Source organism: Gekko japonicus, unplaced genomic scaffold (genome assembly GCF_001447785.1).
Source record: "Gekko japonicus isolate JY-2015 unplaced genomic scaffold, Gekko_japonicus_V1.1 scaffold1409, whole genome shotgun sequence".
NCBI lineage: Eukaryota > Metazoa > Chordata > Lepidosauria > Squamata > Gekkonidae > Gekko > Gekko japonicus.
In genome coordinates this window covers 21,335-35,527 of record NW_015172045.1, presented here as the reverse complement: position 1 = coordinate 35,527, position 14,193 = coordinate 21,335, and the positions used below count along the sequence as shown (strand labels likewise).

General features: G+C 48.1%; 1 protein-coding gene across 2 annotated transcripts in view; it reads left to right on the top strand.

Annotated features, from left to right (window-relative positions):
- Positions 1 to 13,634, top strand: part of PAK1 (p21 protein (Cdc42/Rac)-activated kinase 1) — a 173,954-nt gene extending 160,320 nt beyond the window's left edge. For both annotated transcript variants that reach the window (XM_015420710.1, XM_015420709.1), the window contains exons 12-15: positions 5,761 to 5,860; positions 7,202 to 7,398; positions 9,830 to 9,967; positions 12,574 to 13,634. In XM_015420710.1, coding sequence (XP_015276196.1) covers positions 5,761 to 5,860; positions 7,202 to 7,398; positions 9,830 to 9,967; positions 12,574 to 12,660 — 522 coding nt within the window. In that variant the 3' untranslated portion in view covers positions 12,661 to 13,634. The remainder of the gene's footprint in view (positions 1 to 5,760; positions 5,861 to 7,201; positions 7,399 to 9,829; positions 9,968 to 12,573) is intronic.
- Positions 13,635 to 14,193: the final 559 nt, after the last annotated feature.

Genomic DNA, 14,193 nt, shown 5'->3' with positions numbered 1-14,193 from the left:
CGGTTCAGCCTCTACCTCCTGTTGTTTCTCCCTCTGTTCGATGTTATGTGTTATGCTTGATTTCTGAAGGTCTCTTCCGTGGCATTAATGGCCTGCCGTCAGCTCTTGCCTTTTTGCAAAATCCAGTTTGGTGTGGTGGTGAAGCGCGCGGACTCTAATCTGGGAGAGCCGGGTTTGATTCCCCACTCCTCCACTTGCAGCTGCTGGATGACCTTGGGCAAGCCGTAGTTCTGTCAGAGCTGTTCTTGAAAAAGAGCAGTTTCTGTCAAGAGCTCTCTCAGCCCCACCTACCTCACAGGGTGTCTGTTGTGGGGAGGGGAAGGGAAAGGAGTTTGTAAGCTGCTCTGAGACTCCGAGTGAAGGGCGGGGTATAAATCCAATCTCTTCTGCTTCTTCTTCTAAATTTGTTAAAAGCAAATTCCAAAGCGTAGATTAGATTATTTACTGAACTCTGCCAACAAGAAAAGAGGAGGAGGAGGAGATTGGATATATACCCTGCCCTTCACTACCCAAAGGTGTCTCAGAGCGGCTTACAAACTCCTGCTTAGCCCTTCCTGCCCTCCTTCTCACAATACACCTAAAATCATAGTGGGTCATAGAATCAGCATTGCCGTCTGATGGCCATCTAGCCTCTGCTTGAAAACCTCCCCCACCTCCCGAGGAAGCCTGTCCCACTGAGGAACCACTCTAACTTTTGGGAAGTTCTTCCAGATGTTTAGCCGAAAACCCTTCTGATTTCATTTCGACCTGTTGGTTCCGGTCCTACCTTCTAGTGCAAACGAAAACAACTATGCATACACAATCACAGCATTACTAAGCAACAGCAGAAAAGAGCAAGAGTCCAGTAGAGCCAGTTTGGTGTAGTGGTTAAGTGCATGGACTCTCATCTGGGAGAACCGGGTTTGATTCCCCACTTCTCCACTTGCACCTGGCTGGATGACCTTGGGCAAGCCACAGTTCTGGCAAGAGCTGTTCTTGAAAAAGAGCCGTTTCTGTCAGAGCTCTGTCAGCCCCACCTACCTCCCGGGGTGTCTGTTGTGGGGAGGGGAAGGGAAAGGAGTTTGTCAGCCGCTCTGAGACTCCTTCGGGTAGTGAAGGGCGGGGTATAAATCCAGTCTCTTCTTTTGGTGTAGTGGAAAGGAGAGCCTTACTTATATCTCTCTAAACCCCAGAGAGATTTTTAAAAGGTCTGGACGACGATAAAAAAAAAGTATGGGTCACTTTACGAAGAGATCTTGAGGTGTGCAAGATTTGAATAGTTTCATACCACAATCTAGATGCATTTCAAAACCGCAGGCACAAAACATTACAACTCAGCAAGTCAAATATGAAAACACAACTTTCCATGACAGAGATCAGTTCACCTGGAGAAAATGGCTGCTTTGGGAGGTGGACTCTGTGGCATTATACCTGTTGGTCCCTCCCCTCCCCAAACCCTGCCCTCCTCAGGCTCCGCTCCCAAATTCTCCAATTATTTCCCAACCTAATCACAGATCAAGTACTATACACAGACTACTTACACACAGGGGTCATTTCGTAGAAAAAGAGGTGCAGGAGCTCATTAGCATAACTTATTTGCATATGCCACACCCCCTGACATCACCGGAAGTGTGTCAGAAGGCAACACCCACCACTCAGGCGCCACTGGACTCTTTTGGATTGCTAGCTATTGGGGGTGGGGAACGTGCAGATCTGTCCTCGCAGAGGAGGGAGAGCTTGTACCTGAATAAAACTTGGGCTGGACTGTTTTGGACCGGGGGGCGGGGGGGGGCTCTGCAGCTTACCTGGCTGCTTCTCGCTCTGACTGAGGGCTGCTGGGAGCAGGGGGTGGGGCTTGTTGCATGTGCCCGCCCCCAGGGCTCTTTACTGCCAGAGTTCCGCTCCTGTGTGCTCCTGCAGGAAATGACCCCTGCTTGTGATACAAGGATAGACTCACATTCTAGCTGTATCTGAAGAAGTGAGCAGTGACTCACGAAAGCTCCTCCCCTGCCACAAATCTGGTTAGTCTTGAAGGTGCTACTGGACTCTTTTTGTTTTCTACTGCTACAAGCAGATGAACACGGCTACTCGTCTTGATCTGTCTCCATGGAAGGCATTTAGCCATACAGAATGGAGATCCATCCACCTTGTGATATAAGGACAGATGGACTCACATGCTAGCTGTACCTGAGGAAGTGAGCAGGGACTCACGAAACTTCCTCTCCTGCCACAGATTTTGTTAGTCTTGAAGGTGCTCCTGCTTTTCTCCGGCTACAGACAGACTAACATGGCTACCCATCTGAATCCACTAAGCAACCGTTTGCATTTCATGGCCATCTCACACATTACGCAGAAGACGTCTGCCATTGAGCCTCCTATGTGTTCGCCCCTGTTCTGCCTCCGCCCTCTCGGCCTTGCGACACCCCTGCGATAGAGTCCCAGCTCCCAGTCGGAGAACCTCAGCAACAAACAGTTAACAACCAGCATTCCGTGCTCTCCTCTATTGGCGGCCTTTAAACCTTGGCAAAGGGTAAAAAGAGCAAAAGGTTGGGGGGGTTTCCCCCAAAGACCTATTCATTTTCCAGTGGCTATGAGCAAATCTATTTTTATACCGACTATTATCTCCGCGAGTAGGCACTTATGTGGCAAAGGATACAGGCCGCGAGAGCACAGAGCAGAGAGAGAGAGAGAGTCAGATGAGAGCCAAGGAGAATATGATATTTCAGATATCCGCAAACCATTAATTTTCAAGAAGCCCACAGCAATTAGAGATCGCTCTTCAGATGGGCCGGTTATTTCCCGGCGAGGCGTAGGTGCTTTTAGCATTTGAATTATGCATGAATCTAGCAGGTAAGGTTTTCGAGGGGCGGGGTGGAGGCGAAGCGATTTAGAAGCCATGTTTATTAATCCGCCACACCACCTCCACTGCAAAGGCAGTAGAAGAGGAGAAGAAGAAGAGGAGACTGGAGTCTCAGAGCCGCTTACAATCTCCTTTCCCTTCCCCTCCCCACAACAGACACCCTGGGAGGTAGGCGGGGCTGAGAGAGCTCTTGACAGAAACTGCTCTTTTTCAAGAACAGCTCTGACAGGACTATGGCTTGCCCAAGGTCATCCAGCAGGTGTAAGTGGAGGAGTGGGGAATCAAACCCGGTTCTCCCAGATGAGAGTCCGTGCACTTAACCACTACACCAAACTGGCTCTACTGGACTCTTGCTCTTTTCTGCTGTTGCTTAGTAATGCTGTGATTGTGTATGCATAGTTGTTTTCGTTTGCACTAGAAGGTAGGACCGGAACCAACGGGTCGAAATGAAATCAGAAGAGCTTTCGGCTAAAACATTAGGAATAAATTCCTGACAGTTAGAAGGGTTCCTCAGTGAAACAGGCTTCCTCGGGAGGTGGTGGGCTCTCCTTCTTCGGAGGTTTTCAAGCAGAGGCTGGATGGCCATCAGACGGCAATGCTGATTCTATGACCCCCTATGAATTTAGGTGTATTGTGAGAGGGAGGGCAGGAAGGGCTGAGCCAGCGCTCAGCTCTTGGGGCCCTTTCTTACATGCCCCCGAGTTAATGCCAATCGCCACTTTGGGTTCAGGAAGGAATTTTCCTCCAGGCCAGAGTTGGCCCGGGGATCCTGGAGATTTTTTGCCTTCCTCAGAGCAGGGGCCACTGGGGGAGTTGGGGGGGATGTAGCTGTGAATTTCCTGCGTTGTGCAGGGGGTTGAGTTAGATGACCCTTGGGGTCCCTTCCGGCTCCGTGTTGCTATGCCTATAGGCAGGGGTCATTTCCTGCAGGAGGGCCCCGGGGCGGCGCTCCGGCAGTAAAGAGCCCAGGGGGCGGGCACATGCAACAAGCCCCACCCCCTGCTCCCAGCAGCCCTCAGTCAGAGCTCAACCGGGTAAGTTTGAGGGCCCCCCCCCCCCCACAGCCCCTCAGTCCAAAACAGTCCAGTGGCACCTTTAAGACCAAGTTTTTCTCAGGTACAAGCTCTCCTTCCTCTGTGAGGACAGATCTGTGCGTTCCCCCCTAGCTACCCTGTTTTCCCGAAAATAAGACCTACCCAAAAAATAAACCCTACCAGGATTTCTATGCATTTGTGGTATAAGCCCTAGTGTGTCTTCTTGAGAAAAAATAAATATATGACAGTGTCCTATTTTCGGGGAAACACGGTAGCAATCCAAAACAGTCCAGTGGAGCCTGAGCGGTGGGTGTTGCCTTCTGACACACTTCCGGTGATGTCAGGGGGTGTGGCATATGCAAATAAGTTATGCTAATGAGCTGTGCTAAGAGCTCCTGCACCTCTTTTTCTACGAAATGACCCCTGCCTATAGGTACCAAATATGAAAAACAGAATATCAACTTGTTCATTGTCGACTGATGTGAGATTCTTGCGGGTCACGTTGGAGAGGAGGGAGATAGCGTGGAGTTACTGTGGGTAATAGAAAGCCCCGTAAGTTTTAGAAGGGGGTTCCTAGTGAGCCAAAATTCTGCCCCCCCCCCGTTTATGTGGCTTTTCTCTCTTTTTCAAAGCATTTCAACGCAGGAGGCAAAATAAAATTGTTGTAATCAGCTGCAAGCCACACAGCACAATAAAAAAAAAACAATTTGTTGTCGAAGGCTTTCACAGCCGGAGTTCATTAGTCGTTGTAGATTTTCCGAGCTCTCTGGCTGTGGTCTTGGCATCGTAGGACCTGACCTTTTGCCAGCAGCTGTGACTGGCATCCTCAGAGGTATAACACAGACAGATGGAGTACTCTCCTTGACACAGAGTACAACTAAAAAAACAGTTTCTCCAATGCTAGATAGCCAGTAAACCAATATATGCAGTAAGCATATGGATCCAGCAATGCGATTATATATCACATAACTAGATCAAGATGGGTAAGATCAAGGCAGGGGATAAGCATATGGAGCAGAGGTCCATCGGTGGCTATTAGCCACAAGGTATAGACAGGGTCTCTGGGGCAAGTGATGCTCTGTCTTCTTGGTGCTTGGGGGGTTAACAGTGGGAGGGCTTCTAATGTCCTGGCCCCACTGGTGAACCTCCTGATGGCACTGGTATTTCTGGCCAGTGTGTGATACAGAGTGTTGGGCTGGATGGGCCTTTGGCCTGATCCAACATTGGCGTCTCTTATGTTCTTATGTTCTTAAGGTGGGTCGCCGTGTCAGTCTGTCTGTAGCAGAAGAAAAGAGCAAGAGTCCAGGAGCACCTTCAAGACTAACAAAATATGTGGTGGGGTGCAGGGCTTTTTTTGTAGAAAAAGCCCAGCAGGAACTCATTAGCATAACAGGCCACACCCAACAGCAGGAACTCATTAGCATATTAGGCCACACCCTGACAGCACAGCTCATTCACATATTGGGTCACACCACCATGTTACCAGAAGCGTGGTCATCCAGCCACACCTACCTTTTGCTTCTTATTCTCTTTATCTTGTTTGTTGTCAAAACCCAGGGCTTTTTGCATGTTAGGCCACACACCCCTAATTGTAGCCAATCCTAATGAGTTTCTGCTGTTGGGTGTGGCCTATTATGCTAATGAGTTCCTGCTGGGCGTGGCCAACTTGGGAACCAGCCGGAACTCCGTTCCTGTGCGTTCCTGCCCAAAAATAGCCCTGGTGGGGTGTGAGATGTTATCTGAAGTAGTAAGCAGTGGAAAGCTCCTTCTCTCCCTAATCTAACCCCAATGTTAGCCAGTCGATAGGTCCGTTCGTCTGACGATTGCCCTACAAAAGTCCCATTCGCCGAATGATGTTAATTGCCGTCTGTTGGGTTTCCTCCACAGTGTCTGCAGGCTCTGGAGTTCCTCCATTCCAACCAAGTCATCCACCGGGACATCAAGAGCGACAACATCTTGCTAGGGATGGACGGCTCCGTCAAACTAAGTACGGGGACGGGGACTGCTGGGGAGGATTGGAAAGGGACCTGGTATCTGCCCCGCCCCCCAGCACCAAGAACAGAGGGCATCACTGCCCTAGGCAGAGTGTTCCCTCTAACCCAGGGGTGGCCAGATTTGCTCCACGTAAAAGCCACATCGAATAAATGTCACATGTTTGAGAGCCGCAAGACACGCACAGATATCACACATACGTTTTTATTAGGAGAAAAAATATGCAAATTTGCTTTATTAATATTAAAGGAGACTGCCAGAAATAAAAACAAAAGGGGTTAAAAACAGATATTGATCCTGATATTCATTTGTCCAGGGATATGTCTTTGCTTGCTAATGATATTAATTTTTCTAAGAAAGAGAGAGTGCGAGATGGAAGAAAGCATGAAAGAGGTGGGGAGAGAGAGAGAGGAAGGAAATAGTTACGGCTATCAATCTGATTTCCAGTCTAACAATCGCCTTCTCCCCTCAATTACTACTACTTGGCCAAATCCACCTCCACCACAACAAATGAGAGACTCAATCTCCATATTGATTGCCGCAGCTAGACTTACCATAGCTGCTAAGTGGAAATCAGATTCGGGACCACCTTTAAACCTATGGTATGATAAGATTTGGATGCAGTTTATTATGGGGGAAATAGCAAGCGGTGCATCTAATCACCCCAACGAGGATCACCCTCCTCCTCCTCCTCCTTGTTTCATTTCTTTGTATCTTGATGGGGGTAGGTTTGAGGTAGTGGGCCAAGCCAATGCCGTGACCCTCAGTTCCAGAATATATCTCCTGTGTGGAACCATTAGCCGTTGATAGTGCAGGGGATCTATCCCTCTTCCTCTCCCCCACCAACCCCAGTTTGAGTCTAAGCAGGGGTCATTTTGTAGAAAAAGAGGTGCAAGAGCTCATCAGCATAACTCATTAGCATAACACATTTGCATATGCCACACCCCCTGACATCACCGGAAGTGTGTCAGAAGGCAACACCCACCGCTCAGGCTCCACTGGACTCTTTTGGATTGCTAGCTATTGGGGGGGACGGGACGTGCAGATCTGTCCTCGCAGAGGAGGGAGAGCTTGTACCTGAATAAAACTTGGTCTTAAAGGTGCCACTGGACTGTTTTGGACCGGGGGGGGGGGCTCTGCAACTTACCTGGCTGCTTCTTGCTCTGACTGAGAGCTGCTGGGAGCAGGGGGCGGGGCTTGTTGCATGTGCCCGTCCCCCTGGGCTCTTTACTGCCGGAGCGCCGCTCCTGTGCGCTCCTGCAGGAAAGGACCCCCGAGTCTAAGGGACCTGTACCGTCAAGAGAAAGCACCCAAGTCCTTCTCCTTCTCTTCCCAGCCGATTTCGGCTTCTGCGCTCAGATCACGCCGGAGCAGAGCAAACGGAGCACAATGGTGGGGACTCCCTATTGGATGGCTCCCGAGGTGGTCACGAGGAAAGCGTACGGGCCCAAGGTGGACATCTGGTCTCTGGGGATAATGGCCATCGAGATGATAGAAGGGGAGCCCCCGTACCTCAACGAGAACCCCCTGCGGGTAAGCTTTCCACCACCCCCCATCCCACCCTTCCTCCCAGGGGTGTAGAGGAAGCAAATAAAAAAGCTTCAGAGTGACCCCCCCCTTGCATGATTCTGATCGGGGTTTAAGGGCGGAGCCTAGTAGGTCAAAGGGCACTGGGGTCGCCAACCTCGAAGTGGGTCTCTGGAGATCTCCCGGAGTTACAACTGATCTCCAGACCATGGATATCAGTTCCCCCTGGAGAAAATGGTTGCTTTGGAGGGTGGGCTCTGTGATATTATAAGAAAGAAAAGAAAGGGGGGCGCAGAACAACCCAAAATAATTGAATCAAGAACCAGAAAGGTTAGTTACGGACCAATATAGGGTCGATTGCTAAAAACTATATGTATAACCTAAATGAGGGAGCTGCGGTGGCTCAAGTGGTTAAGACGCTGAATTGCAGGCTGTGGAAGGTCGGTAGTTCAGCAGTTCGAGACCCGAGTGTGCCGCATGACGGAGTGAGCTCCCGTCTCTAGTTCCAGCTCCTGCCAACCTAGCCGTTCGAAAGCAAGAAATTGCAAGTAGATAAATAGGTACCACTTCGGTGGGAAGGTAACAGCGTTCCGTGTGCCTTGGTGTTTAGTCACGCCGGCCACATGACCACGGAAACGTCTTCGGACAGCGCTGGCTCTTCGGCTTTGAAACGGAGATGAGCACCGCAACCCTAGAGTCAGACTCGACTGGCTTTTGAGCAAGGGAACCTTTACCTTTTTTTGTTGTTGTTCAGTCTCACAGTCGAGTCCGACTCTTTGCGACCCCATGGTCTTTACCTTTACTGTAACCTATATATGATCGAAAATAGCATGTATTTATTTTTAAAATGGTTAAACACATTTATGGGTCCACCTGTAGCCTCATTATAGCCTAACAATGCTATGTATACAAAAGGGAACTATTGCAACCCGACACGTTTTGGCCCAAATCGGCCTTCTTCAATGGTCAAACAACGTCTGTACATTAAGGCTCATTATTCAATATTAAAACCATGTACAAAAACAATATACACGACATAGGACCAAGAAAGGAGTTTAACAATCGAGAATGGAATTACACAAGGCAAAAGAATGTTTGTGAGGACTCCTTGAGTCTGGCCTTATGCTTTAGTCAATGGCATACATGCTGAGTGACATTTCTTACTGTATGCCTTCTAATTTTGGTCCAGAAAGTGAGATACGAACTACTGATCAGAGCCAATGTGCGCGTCGGGTCTCAATAGTTCCTTTTCATATACATTGCATTGCTGTAATGAGGCTACAGGAGGGCCCATAAATGTTTTTAACTGTTTGAAAAATAAATGCACGTTTTTGATAATATTTAGGTTATACATATAGTTTTTAGCAATCGGCCCTATATTGATCCGTAACGTTCTTCTTTTAAATATAATTGTTTATTATAAGGGTTACAGAAAAGAAGAAGGAATAGGGGAAAACAAAAAGAAAATATAATTACCAAAAAACCTAGCGTGAGGGCAATTTTACAGAAATTAAGGACATTCATTTTTCAAAATATATGTGTGAACGTAAAAAAGTCTATGGTATAATAGTTTAACAAATGTTTAACAAGATATATATGGTGTAATGCCATAAGAATATAGCTTAAGATATATATATATATATGACCTATTAAAATCTGTATTAACGTATTAAAAAATCCTACTCAATCTGCCAATTTCTCATACTATATTTTCATTTTTTATCTTATCTTATCGAACTTATTATATAGTATAAGTGTAAAATATGTAACATCATAGCAATTTTTATAAGATTTCACACAACAGTTTGTTATAATAAACAACACGTACTACTCTTTTCATATTAAAACTGTCTTATAGTGTTATCGATTACTTTTAAACCTTTCAGATATATAACTAAAGAGATTAGTTATAATAGTCATAGAAAACTCAATTGTTTTCAGATTCATCTCTTGGTCTTTGGTTAATGTAGTTTGACCTTTTTGGTTCTTGGCTCTATGATATTATACCCTGCTGAGGTCACTCCCCTCTCCAAACTCCGCCCTCCACAGGCTCCACCCCCAAAATTCTCCCAGAATCCCCCACCCTGGAATTGGCAACCCCAGGGTTAATTCTTTGAACACGGGAAGCACAATACCTTCCAAAACCTTGGCCTTCCTGACCAGCTTTGAGGCTCAGCGAGACAGGCGATCTCTAAATGCCATAAATGAATCGCCTCCATCTCGTCAGGATCTGATTTCGACTTGTTCGCCTTCAGCCGTTTAGCCACAGCAGCCAAGCGGTGGCTCAGGATCACCGCTCCAAGCGGTTAGGACGAAGACCGAGAGAGGTGGGGGGGCCAGGATTTCGGGTTCATTCATATCCTGAACAAATTAAGAGGTTTTCGGCAGGGAGTTTCTGTGCCTCGGGCTGAATTTGTGCTTTTTCCCCGTCCCGTAGGCTTTATATCTCATTGCGACCAATGGGACGCCAGAGCTGCAGAACCCAGAAAAGCTGTCGCCCATATTTAGAGACTTCCTTACCCGCTGCCTGGAGATGGACGTGGAGAAGCGGGGTTCCGCTAAAGAGCTCCTCCAGGTAACTTTGGCTTAGGGAGGAAAAGAAACGCCACGTGAGGCCGGGGCTCCAGTTGAATTTATACCATCCTGACTTAGAGGCCAGAGGTTAAGACGCTGAGCTGCAGACCGGAAAGTCAGTAGCTCAGCAGTTCGAGACAGAGGGAAGCTTCTGGGATCCCTAACTGTGGACTCCAATTCCCAGGTGCAACAAGTCTTAAAGATACAGCGCAGTTTTACTAAACTACAGATAATGCTGACTGGGGGCAGCACAAGACTCTAGTGCTGTGTGATGCAGTGCGCTCCCGTCCGTGGCCCCTGCTCCTGCCAACCTAGCCATTCGAAAGCAAGAAATTGCAAGTAGATCAATAGGTGGGAAAGTAACAGCGTTCCGTGCACCTCAGTGTTTAGTCATGCCAGCCACATGGCCACAGAAATGTCTTTGGACAGCGCTGACTCTTCGGCTTGGAAACGGAGATGAGCAGCGCCCCCTAGAGCCGGAGTCGACTGGCTTTTGAGCAAGGGAAACCTGACTTAGGGGAAAGAGCCTGTCTTGGCAGTTGATTTTGTCAGTCCTGGTCTGGGCATGGCTTCCATACCCTCTGTTGATGAATGCTGTGCTGTGGTGTGGGAAATATTCTCGATGGACAAGGTAGCTGATTTCAGAGCTAAATCAAGAGACACGTTCAGGCTTCTCCAATCTATTAGACAAATGGTTTCCATTTTTGGAATATACAGCAGACAGTATCACTTCCAGAAGGTACTTGATTAATTCTTGATACAGTGACATTGTGACCAATGTTCCCTCTAAGGTGTGGAGTCTTGTGAACAAAAATTCTACTTTGTGAGCTCTTGGCATTAAAGCTGTGAGCCAGCGATTTGGCTACTGCATACATTAGTTTGCTCTGGAGCCCTCCTTCCTGAGCGAAGACAAAAATGTGTGAGCCGGAGGCTAAAAAACTGTGAGCTAGCTCACAGTAACCCAACTTAGAGGGAACACCTTTTGTAGGTCAACTTGTGTAACTTTTATCTCCTGATTAAAAGGAGTATAGTTTGTGAATGGTTAAGTTTCTACTCATAAGGTAGCGTTAATCACGCTTACGGTAATCGTTTTTGGATATGAGAGACGATGATATTTTGGATTTGTAATATTATAATATAATATGATGTTTCTGATCAGTGATAGGATATTCATGGTATGGTATTCATAGAAATTTTGAATGATTTAAACATACTATGTAGTGATGTATTTAATGATATGGTTATCTGTCAATGCATGATTAAGATTGCACTTTGTTCATTGCTGTTCAATAAATCGATAAATTTAATTATGTTTTTAAAAAGAATGTGGGACTAGTACATAGGAGATGCAGGTTCAAATCCCCACTTGTCCCATGGAAGCTCGCTGGGTGACTTTGGGCCAGTCACACGCTCTCAGCCTAGCCCACCTCTCAGGGTTGTTGTGAAGTTAAAATGGAAGAGAGGGGAACAATGTAAGTCACTTTGGGTCCCCATTGGGGAATAATGAGGGGTACCAATGAATTACATGTGAAGAAAGCGAATGCAATCTTAGGATGCATTAACAGAAGCACTGTGTCCAGATCACGGGAGGTGGTAGTTCCGCTCTATTCTGCTATGGTCAGGCCTCACCTGAAGTCCTGTGTCCAGTTTTGGGCACCACATTTTAGGAAGGACGTTGACAAGCCCGAGCGTGTCCAGAAGAGGGCAACCAGGATGGTGAGAGGGTTGGAATCCAAGTCTTATGAGGAAAGGCTGAAAGAGTTGGGTCTGTTTAGCCTGGGAAAGAGAAGGCTTAGAGGGGACATGATTGCGGTCTTCAAGTATTTGAAAGGCTGTCATGTAGAAGAGGGAGCAGATCTATTCTCTCTTGCTCCGGATTGCAAGACTAGATCTAATGGGTGGAAATTACAAGGTAGTCGTTACCGGCAAAATATCAGGAGAAACTTCCTCACTATCAGAGTGGTTGAGCAGTGGAACAGACTGCCTCGGGAGGTGGTGGATACTCCTTTGCTGGACGTTTTCAAGCGGAGGCTGGATGGCCATCTTTCGGGTATGTTGTAGGCAATGTTCCCTCTAAGCTGGGGAGTCCTGTGAGCAAAAATTCTTCTTTGTGAGCTACTGGCATTAAAGTTGTGAGCAAGCGATTTGGCTACTGCATAAATTAGTTTGCTCTGGAGCCCTCCTTCCTGAGCGAAGACAAAAATGTGTGAGCTGGAGGCTAAAAGAGTGTGAGCTAGCTCACACTAACTCAGCTTAGAGGGAACACTGGTCGTAGGTATGTAGGTATGTAGGGCTGTCTTTTGACTGTGCTCCTGCAGAGTGCAGGGGGTTGGACTAGACGACCTGCAAGGTCCCTTCCAACTTTAACATTCTATGATTCTATGAATCGTTGCCGTGCGCCACCTCCCAGTACAGGTATCGGAAAGGTAGTGGACCAACCAAGAGGAGTAGCGAGTGTGGGAACCTTACGGAGGCAATGTTAGCCCGTTTTCCCATTGCCCTCAATTATCAGTCTGCCTCTGAATGTGTCACATTACATCCCTGGATATTGACAGGGAGTAAAAGAGTCTTCGATCCTCTAAACTTCTCTCCTGCCTTTTCTTCCAGCACCAGTTCCTGAAAATCGCCAAGCCGCTGTCCAGCCTCACACCTCTCATCATCGCCGCTAAGGAGGCCACGAAGAACAACCACTGAAACGGCCCCGGAGCCGCAGGGATCGTGCCAAGCCCTTTAAGTACCCCCTTTTTTAAAACAGATACCCGTTTCAAAGCACTCGTGACTTTTACCGTGCTCAGAGACGTCTGATCCTGCAAGAACCGGGGTCGGCGCAAAGGATTCACGTCGAGTCATGGAGCAGACGGGTGATTTAACGTTCAGCCTGTGGCCTAAGAATGGGAAGGAGACTCTTTGTAGGTTTCAAATGGGTCGTTAGGAGAGCGCCCAATCCTGAACGACGTGAGGACGAGCCACCGTTCCCCCCCACCCTTTTAACGCGGGGATTTAAGCGAGGGGATAGAAAATCGCACAGGCCGTTCTTTCCCTGAATTAAAGTTTGTTCCGCCTGTGTTCCCCGTGTCTCCGTTGCAGCCCTGCTACTGAGAGTTTGGATGACTTGAAAGTGAGAACCGGTAAGGACGCGGCAGGGACAGTTCTTAAAAGTCCCGTGGGAGACATGCAGCAAACGATTTCCCAGATATCCCAGGTATCCGGACGTGTGTGTGTGCATGCACCAGAGAAGACGCTGAAGTCGTGAGAATGAGCCGTTTCCCCCCCATCCCGCAGAACACCAGAGGATTACTTCGATCACCGCGCCGTGTTTCGGGGACGCTTTGCTGGAGCAAACTTGCCTGCTCAATTAAATCCATCTCGCCGGTTTCTCCGCCCCGCCCTCCGTCTGTCCTTTGGGCGAAAGAATCTCTTAGCAATAATTCACAAGGGTGCCGATCGGGTGGAAGGTTTCAGGGCTGCAAAACGAGGACAGTAGCTTAAGGGTTAACCCTCAGTCGGCTGCGTTTTCGTATCCGGGGGTGCTCCCCCCCCCCCTTTCGGGAGTATTAACATCTTACTTGTCCGCTTTTGTTTCATTCTGTATCCTGTACGTCAGGAATGGTTAGCTGGTGGCCGTGAGTCGGATCAGGCCCTGCCAAATTTTAATAAAAATCTGGTTTGCTTCGAAACTTTTTGTCCCGTCCCCCCACAACCAAGGCAGTGTTCCCTCTAAGCTGAGTTAGTGTGAGCTAGCTCACAGTGTTTTAGCCTCCGGCTGACACAGTTTTGTCTTCGCACAGGGAGGAGGGCTCCTCCAGAGCAGGGTTCCCTCTAAGCTGAGTTAGTGTGAGCTAGTTCACAGTGTTTTAGTCCCTGGCTCACACATTTTCGCCGTCGCTCAGGAAGGAGGGCTCCAGAGCAGACTAGTTTATGCAGCAGCCAAATCGCTCGCTCATGACTTTAATGCCAGCAGCTCACAAAGTAGAACGTTTGCTCACAAGACTCCGCAGCTTAGAGGGAGCATTGAACCCAGGGGTGCTGTAGTGTTGTGTCTCCTTGTTGGGTAAGATGTCCTGGGTGGTAGTTCCTTCTTAGACGCAAATGTGATGTTGTTTGTATTTCTTTTGCCCTCTTCTCCCCACCATCACCACCGCAATGAAATAAGAAGCTGTGGCTGCTAGCGCCATCTTGTGGAGCAAGCCTGCGGAACTTGTGACTCTCTAAGCCAGGGGTCATAGA